Source organism: Hyperolius riggenbachi, chromosome 6 (genome assembly GCF_040937935.1).
Source record: "Hyperolius riggenbachi isolate aHypRig1 chromosome 6, aHypRig1.pri, whole genome shotgun sequence".
NCBI classification, from domain to species: domain Eukaryota; kingdom Metazoa; phylum Chordata; class Amphibia; order Anura; family Hyperoliidae; genus Hyperolius; species Hyperolius riggenbachi.
In genome coordinates, this window is record NC_090651.1 from 343,659,933 (window position 1) to 343,668,800 (window position 8,868).

Consider the following 8,868-nt stretch of genomic DNA (forward strand, 5'->3'; position numbering starts at 1 on the left):
AGGCAGGCAGAGGCGCTGAGTGTCGTTTGTTTTGCTAGATGCTGTAACTCCTTTTTCTATTGCCTGAGGAAGCGGGCGCTGACCCGTGAAACGCGTTTCTTTGCTTTATCTGGAGTTCGTTAATAAATAGACTGAATGTACAGTCGTGTTGTGTCTGCTTGGAGGGGGTAAGTCCACCACTGCCTCCTCTAATTACCAAGTTTTGGCTTTTAAGCTCCTTTAAAACCCCTTTTATCCTTTTGGCGCCTCTGTTCTCTCTTATATAACATTTACATAATCCGGTGAATATACAAGTTTGGTAACCTTGTGATATGTTTTTTGGCTAAATACCTCCACATAGCCCATGTACCTCCAAAAAAAGCAAAAACAAAATTTATTAGAGTTGGGGCTGTTTGCACAGCAGGTCTGCAAAAAGTCATATGTGGTATCTCTGCACTCGGGAAGTAGTATAATGTGTGGGGGGTGTCTTTTCACATATACTGGGTGGTAAAATATCTCAGTATTTTTTTTTTTTTTAAGTTTTTACACAAAATTGTCCATTTGCAGAGATATTTCTCCCACCCAGCAGGGGTCCGTGTTGAAAGACACTCCAACAAACATAGTACTACTCCAGAGTACAGTCATACCACATATGTGACACACTTTTGCACCCTATCTGCGCAAAGGGCCAAAAAGTGCAATAAGTACCTTTAGGATTTCACAGGGCATTTGTACACATTTGTTTTCCAGAATACTCGTCACGGTTTAGTGCCCCTAAAATGCCAGGGCCCAAAGTCCAATGAAGAACTTTTAGGGTTTTCAGGGGTGCTCACAAGTTAGGTACCCCAAACAAATGCAAGGACAGTAAACCCACCCCCACCAATGACCACATTTTGTAAAGAAGGCACCACAGAGTACTCCATGAGTTTATATAATTTTTTTTTTTACACAAGTTAGCGGAAAATGACATTTTGAGGAAAATCAAAATCATTCCATTTCAGCTAACTTATGACAAAAATACAATCTCTTATGAACTCGCCACCCCCCTCATTGAATACCTTGGAGTGTCTTCTTTCCAAAATGGGGTAATTTGTGGGGCCTATCCTGGCAATTTAGGGTCTCCGCAGTCTGTCCAGTATGGCCAGTATTAGTACTTTTTGCTATACTCCTTATATTAGGCATACGGGTAACTTTCAGCCCATTCAGCCTGTGTGCTAACAGGAAAAATGAACTGTAAACATCCCTTCATTCACTGTAGACAGGGCCGGTTCAAATAACAATTGGGCCCCAGGGCAAAATTAGCCTGGGGGCCCCCCAACAGACACCCCCGACCAAAAAGCGTCATTAGAGGCTCTTTGTTGCAGCCAAATTTCCCTCCTGGGCCCCTGAGATGGCTGCTGATCCTCCCCCAATCACCTCCCAGCTTAACAGGCTCTGCAGAGTCCCTGGGGAGCAACAGTTAAGATGGGGGAGGGACAACTTGGGGGCCCCTACAGGCTCTGGGGCAATTGCCTATTTTTTCCTATGGTAGCTATGGCCCTGACTGTAGAGGTGGTCAATGTGGATGAAAAAAGATCTGCCAAAAACATTGAGAAACAAAAAAGAGGGGCATGGCGTTTGCCAGGACATACGAGCACCGCCCAAACATCCAAACCCACTCAGCTCGTATGCCCTGGCAAACCCGATTTCTTCATGCACATCGAACAGTGTGGATGAAAAAACCATTACCAGCTTTGATACAAAGTGCTTGCCAAAGCATAGGAACTCCAACACCGCCCCTCAGCTCATATGCCTTGGCAAACGTATCTTACTGCCTGCAGCGCTACATGCACCGACTTGTGTGTAATGTGACAGACGTGCAATGCTTCTGTCAGGATGCACAGTCACTGCTGCAGCTGGTGGATTGATCAGTCCACCTGGAAGGGAAATGGATGAAAAAAGATAGGAAAAAAAACAAGTAATAATGCAAGAAATTCAAACAGGATGCACCATCAGTGCTGCAGCTGGTTGGTTGGTCCACCTGGAAGGGAAATTGAAGGAAAAAGAGGAAAAAAAGCAAGCAGTAATGCAAACAATTAGAAATACTTTAGCAAACATTAGAAACATTATGTAACCAAACTTTTAATTTTTAGCTTGCCTTGTTTTATACAGATTGGGCAGTGGAAGGGGCACTCTGGGTGCGGCGAAACCAGGGGGATTTTTTGTACTAAACAAAGTATTACATAAATAATACCTGGAACATAATATAGTAACAGACAATTTACAAATGAATCATTTCTGAAGCATTGTAATCTTCAGGGAATAAAAAACTAGCGTAAAGGTGCTGAGCATCAGGAAATGCTTGACGTATCACGTTTACTGCGCATGATGGTATCGTTCGACGCCTTTCCTTTCCCAAGAAACCATACACCCAGGCTGTAAAAGTGCGGTATGCTGTCTTCCGAAGTTTCCTGAAGAAATATAAAAGTGTACTTTTTACTACATTGTGCATTACAACGTTATATGGCAAAATTATGGCAAATGAAACTTAATTTCTTAAATCGCAAGTAAAGTCCCATTCACAGGGGGACAATACGTTTCTTGTAGCCGAACAAACTCAATGGTTCAGGACAGCAGAGCTGAGCATTATGCTTGTGTTGTGTATCAGTTGTGACAATAATGAATCTCATTATCTACATGTTATACTTGTGCATATTATATACATACAGTGCATAACCATACCTCTCTGCAGGGCCGGCGCTACCATTAAGGCAAAGGAGGCAGCTGCCCCAGGGCCCCAGAGCTTGTAGGGGCCCCCAGTGGCTACAAGAGGAAAAAAAAATTTCAAATCGGCCTTATAGTTTTTGAGAAAATCGATTTTAAAGTTTAGAAGGAAAAAAGTATACTTTTAAATGCGGTAAATGTCACTTTTAGTAGCAAACCTAATGGTAGTGTAATTTTACATGCATCAAACGAAAGCGCAATAAATTTCCTGACGGGGTTTCCAGGGGGTCCATACGCAGCCGCAGCGCTTTGGCCAGGGATCGCTATACAGCCGCAATATGGCTGTATGAAGATCCCTGGCATTTTTTCCTATTTTCCCAATTTTTTTTTATGTTTAGAGTGTGGGAATTTTTTTTTAAAAAAAATTATGTGGGGTCCCCCCTCCTGAAACTTTTTAACCCCTTGTCCCCCATGCAGGCTGGGATAGCCAGAATGTAGAGCTCTGACCGATTGGGACTTCACACCTTGGCTATACCAGCTGCAAAAAAGGTCCCCTAATGCCGATTTTTGTTCCGGGGTGTATGTTGGGGGGGCCTCCCAGGTTTATTTTGCCCTGGGGCCCCATTGTTGCTTAAACCGGCCCTGCCTCTCTGAGTTCTACCAGCACACCAATCTGAACAATGTTGTCTTGGTCGGCATACTGCTTTGCACTCTAATGGCTTATACAAATGTTAGGTGTTGTAAGATCTTAGAAATATATGCTGTCCAAATTTGTATTACCTGTTGTACAACTGATCTAGTGGGGGTTCTGCCACATTTGGATGGAATTTTAGATTTGTTTCCACATATTCAGAAGAAGTACAAGAGTTTATGAAGAATTCGACCTCCGTTATGCAATTTTTTCCTCTTGGAATTTTATCGCGCACCTCCTCGATGTGATTGCAACACAACTCTTCAACCTGCGTTTTCATTGGTGTGCATTTTCCGCATTCGCACCAGTCGAACGGCCGTGTCGTATTTTCTTCCTCAGTGTCTGTTTGCAGAAATGCCACCTCTGAAGTCGCTTGTTGTCTTCTGCTGACTGCGGTAGGCTTTTCATAGAAGCTAGGGTCATCCCTCTGGTTAGGGAGTTGACTCCAAAATTTTTCCATGAAACGGTCAATCTGTGTAGGTACAGTAAATATGTATTACAATTTGCACTAAGAACCTTTGAAAAATATGTTTGATGCGTAGAATTTATGTAGTACAGGGATCCCACATATAATATAAAAACGTACATGAAGTGGTTGAATAAAAAGATTTTAAAGTTAACCAGGGCTTCGTACAGTCCCCTGAGCACCAATTCTTCTCTCGCTGTCCTCTTCAGTTTTTCCGTTCAAGTGAAATTATGCATGGCAATCTGGCTTACACATGGTAAAAGTTGTGACTGAGGAGGATCTATAGGCATTAGCTGTCCAGTAGACATTAAATTTGTCCCTCGACTTAGGGCTGGTTCAGACGGGCGTTTTTGTGGCGTTTAACGCAGCGTTTCAGACGCAGCGTTTTTTGGGATCTACTGCCATCCCATGCAAGTGAATGGGAGCGTTTAGAGCTGGCTTTTGCAGGCTTTCATGAAAGCCTGGCAGTAGATCCCAGCGTTGCGTCTAGTCTCAAAAGCAACATGCTGCTTTCAGAGGCAGTAAACGCGAGGAAACAATAGCAGAGACCAGAACTGCTAGCCTTGAACGCTTTTCAAAAGCTTTCAAAAGCTAGCTTTTAAACGCTGGCGTTTGAACGCAATGCCAAGCAAAAGCTCAGCAGACGCCCGTGTGAACCAGCCCTTACTCAGAGGATCCCACTGCTGAAAACTGATACTTATCTCGGGAGGATAAAGCTTATGTATCCAAATGCAGCGTACACCACTGTCGTGGAATAGCTCAATCAAGCTTGCAGACATCCAAGCTTAGCACCAACATAACAAATCTTTGTTATGTCTCTTGGTACTGCTGTATTTTCCTCAAGCTTGATTACATTTCACTTTGTACAGTTGGGTTTGCTTACATGTGCAGAGCAGACCCGATCAGGCTTGGCAATAATTATTGAGTTTCAGTAGAATCTCGCTACGGGACCATTTCAGGCAGTACAGATTGTTATGGTTGTCAGTAAAGTTCTACTGCGAATGCTTGCAAAGTTGTCTAGTGCCCCTTCAGGGGTCCCATCACTGGATCACCTCTGGAGGAATGGGAAAGCCTATTTATCTGTTTTTCCTCAATTCACAGATGATTGTTTTTGAATTAGGTGAGGTAATTGGGTTTATGGACACAGAACGGTACGTCAAGGTAAGAGTATCTGACTTTAGGAGACGATAGTAAATACCAATATTTTAATACTAGTAGCTATAGCCAACACTAACCTGACACTGCCTTGCCATATTTTGTATTGTGCTGAACAAACTATCATTTCTATGCGATTATCTATATTTGGATGTATACTTACACTTTTACGCCTGGAGCAGGACAAAGGCAAATCCTCTTGAAAGAGCTCTTGTTCTTGAGGATTGCTTGATTTCTTTTGAAACAAAAATTTGGGAAAAAGAATGACATGTAATGAGGCATATGGTGATGGAGAGAAAAAAAATGTTTTTTTGTTTTCTCTACAGCTTGGGCAAAGACCAAGAGTACATGGTCAATAGATATATGAACACATAATCAATGCAGACATGGGCTAACAAAGCAAATAAGTGTGAAATGTGGAATAGTATAATTTATGTTTTCTGTGCCCTCACCGCCACTTCGGTGGCTCATTGTCCCCTTCGGTGCAGATGCCTACCTCGCCAGATCTGCATCTAATGCGCCTGCTTGAACGCCACTGTAAATCACACTCGTGGTGAAAATGTTTCTGCGCAGACGCACAAGTACTGGGCCTGCACAGAATGCTCCACAGTAAGTTCTCACCTGCTGAGGTCTGCATCTGCACCAGAGCTTCCAGGAGCCACCGCAGATGTGGCGAGGGCACAGGACGGTTACTACTGCTTTCTGCAGCAGGTTATTGCTGCTTGTACAGATGTGGCTATTACTATGACAACCAACAGATAAACAAATAGGGAAGCATAGTAGAGAAAATAAAAAATATCCTTTATGCTGCATTACAGCTGCGGCCTGCTTGGAATTAACAACTGTACAGAGCTTTGTTGGCCACAACAAAAGGCTTGGCTGTTGCATTTGAATCAGTGTGCCCTGAGTGGTACATGCACTCACTCACCAGCATATCACCATCAAATACAGTGAGGGGGCGCGCGCGCGCGCACACACACACACACACACACACACACACACACACACACACACACACACACACACACACACACACACACACACACACGGGCGTAGCAATAGGGGGTGCAGAGGTAGCGACCGCATCGGGGCCCTTGGGCCAGAGGGGCCCCGGTGGACGCTCCCTCAAGCACAGTATTACCTCTCTATTGGTCCTGTGCTCATAATAATCACTTCTATAGATACTTTGAATAGTGGTAATCATTAGCAAACTACTTCCCATTCCCTTCTTGCACCTGTGACACTGTAGTTGCCATTGGCAGGTTTTTGTGCGCCGTATTAATTGTTATGTATAGAGTGCTTGGGGGGCCCCATTGCAAAACTTGCATCGGGGCCCACAGCTCCTTAGCTACGCCACTGCACTCACACACACACGCACGCACACACAGGCACACACACACACACACACAAGTTCACACGCGCACACACACACACAAGTTCACACGCACGCGCGCACACACACACACACACACACACACACACACACACACACACACACACACACACACACACACACACACACACACACACACACACACACACACACACACACACACACACACACACACTGAATCTCGGCAGTACATTCTGTACTGTAGGTCCCAGTCCAGGTCCCCACTGAGTACTCTAAGTCCTATGGCACATTATAAAATGTAAATTATAAGTAGGACAAACAAAATGTGATCAATTAGCAATGGTAAAAGAAAATGTGTCAGAATAACAATACTTACCATGCTTTCAGAAGCAGTGTCATCAATCACTAGCATATCAGATGCCATTATGCCTCTAAAAATTAAGCAAAAGAGCAATTACATCAAACATGTAAGTATACAAGTAAAATCCTATACTTCGGTAGGTAGAGGGAAAGCATGAGGGACTTCAAACACCACTGGATACATGGCCCCCAATATTTCTCCACAAGGTTTTCTGAAAGATGGTTGCTGCATTCTGCAGGTGCCAAACTACGGTTTCATCTGCTGTTACAACAATAAGCAGCATCCCAAGATGATATGTGTGGCATCACACATGCCGGGTGCAACACGGGGTGAACAGCAGAGGAGACTAGCAGTCCATAGAAGCAAAGCGCCAGTTATGAGAAATATATATGTATATATTCTAGATGAGCTGGGCCTAGCTAAGGCCCCTCAAAGTGATCCTCTGTCCCTGCCTCCAAGTGACCAACAATGTGACAGCCTGTACAGTGAAAATCAATCACTGGAATAGGAGTATCCATTCATGTCTCAGATGATTTCAATCTACACACAATCATATGGGGAAAATTGAGTGTATGGGCACCTTTACAGTATGAACAAAGAAATGAGACATTGCATATAAATAAACAGAATAGGTGTCCATACACTCATTGATCTTCTGATTTGTTCAATTTGGTTTCATCAGTTGGGAATAGCTTTTCCAAAATGTAATGCCAGCTACACACTATGAGATTTTGTGTCAAATTTACGGCAAGATCGGTTATATCCAAAAAGACAAATCTGATGTACAATTCAACAATTCAATAGGAAACCGAATAAAAAAATAATAATTCGGAAACCACATCAGACATGTTGGAAACAATCGATCTGACAGAACATCTCAGAGTGTGTACCTAGCATAAGATCAACATGACCAAAAGTCTAGCAAAACTAAGGAACAATAATGAATCAAAATTTCGTTTGGGAAATGGACAGGAACTATGTACGATTGACGCTCAATTGCGTTGGTACTGCATAAAACAGTAAAATCGAATTACAGTACATTCTCCACTGGAATCTATACACCAATACATTGCTGTGTGTGGTAGAAATCAATTTACTATAGTAATATACTATTACTGCATCTACTGAAAAAATTTCTGACCACAGGAGCAGTGAAAATCACAAAGTCACCAATATATTGCTGGATCAGTTCATCCTACTCCTCACTTGTCACTTTCTCTGTAACTGCACATGTTGTCACTCAGATCTATTACAGATGGACAGTATGCACAAAGAGACAGGGAAATAGAAAATAATCACATGAAATTCAGTCAGTACACTCTGGCACTGCTGCAAATACTGTACATACGGTAAATAGGCTGGATGTACAGAAGGAGACCGAGAAATAAAACAAGAAAATTACTTACTTTTTCCTGTGTGCAGCTACAGCTGAAATCCGATCTCTGCAGACATGTGCTCTGAAATCACCCTGCTTTTGTGATGTACACACAGCTGTACTGAGTCGCACAATGATGACATAAGACAGTGTGCTGTTCCTAGTATACACCCCAGTGGGAGTGTCTGAAGACTCTGGGAGGAGGGCAGACAATGAATAGACAATGAGCAAGAGAAGGGAAGGGGAAAAACAAGACTCAGGGAGGATATGATGTCAGTAGAGATGAGCGTAATGACCTAATTACGATTTTGCGAAATTTCGCGTAATTAGTGTAATTACGATTATGGCCGTAAGTACATAATCGTAATGAAGAAGGATTTCGCGAAATTTCGCGTAAGCGTAATTTTCGCGTAATTTTCGCATTACAGTCGTATCATGCCGTAATTTCGCATTAAACGCTACCGTAATTTCGCGTTAAACCGTAACGCTCCGTATAATATAAAAAAGCCGCCGACTTTAAGGGTTAATAGCAAAGCCCCCTTAAATGCTAAGAGCCTCAAATTTGGAGAATATATTAAGGAGACCAGGAGGAATAAGAGGAAAATTTTTTTTTTCAAAAAGACCTTATGGTTTTTGAGAAAATCGATGTTAAAGTTTCAAAGGAAAAATGTAAACATTTAAAAACCCGCCGACTTTAACGGTTAATAGCAAAGCCTGCTTAAAGTTTAGGAACACCAAATTCCCAGGGTATATTAAGGGGATCAGTGGGAATAAGAGGAAAATT

At 42.7% G+C, this 8,868-nt stretch overlaps 1 protein-coding gene across 1 annotated transcript; it reads right to left on the reverse strand.

Moving 5' to 3' along the window:
* Positions 1–246: 246 nt before the first annotated feature.
* LOC137522960 (uncharacterized) lies at positions 247–8,196 on the reverse strand. Its single transcript, XM_068243121.1, has 5 exons — positions 8,116–8,196; positions 6,725–6,779; positions 5,158–5,229; positions 3,463–3,845; positions 247–2,429 (listed from the first exon to the last, which is right to left on the reverse strand). Exons 2-5 carry the CDS (start codon positions 6,770–6,772, stop codon positions 2,240–2,242), a joined length of 693 nt encoding a protein of 230 aa, XP_068099222.1. The 5' UTR covers positions 6,773–6,779; positions 8,116–8,196; the 3' UTR covers positions 247–2,239.
* Between the last annotated feature and the right edge of the window lie 672 nt (positions 8,197–8,868).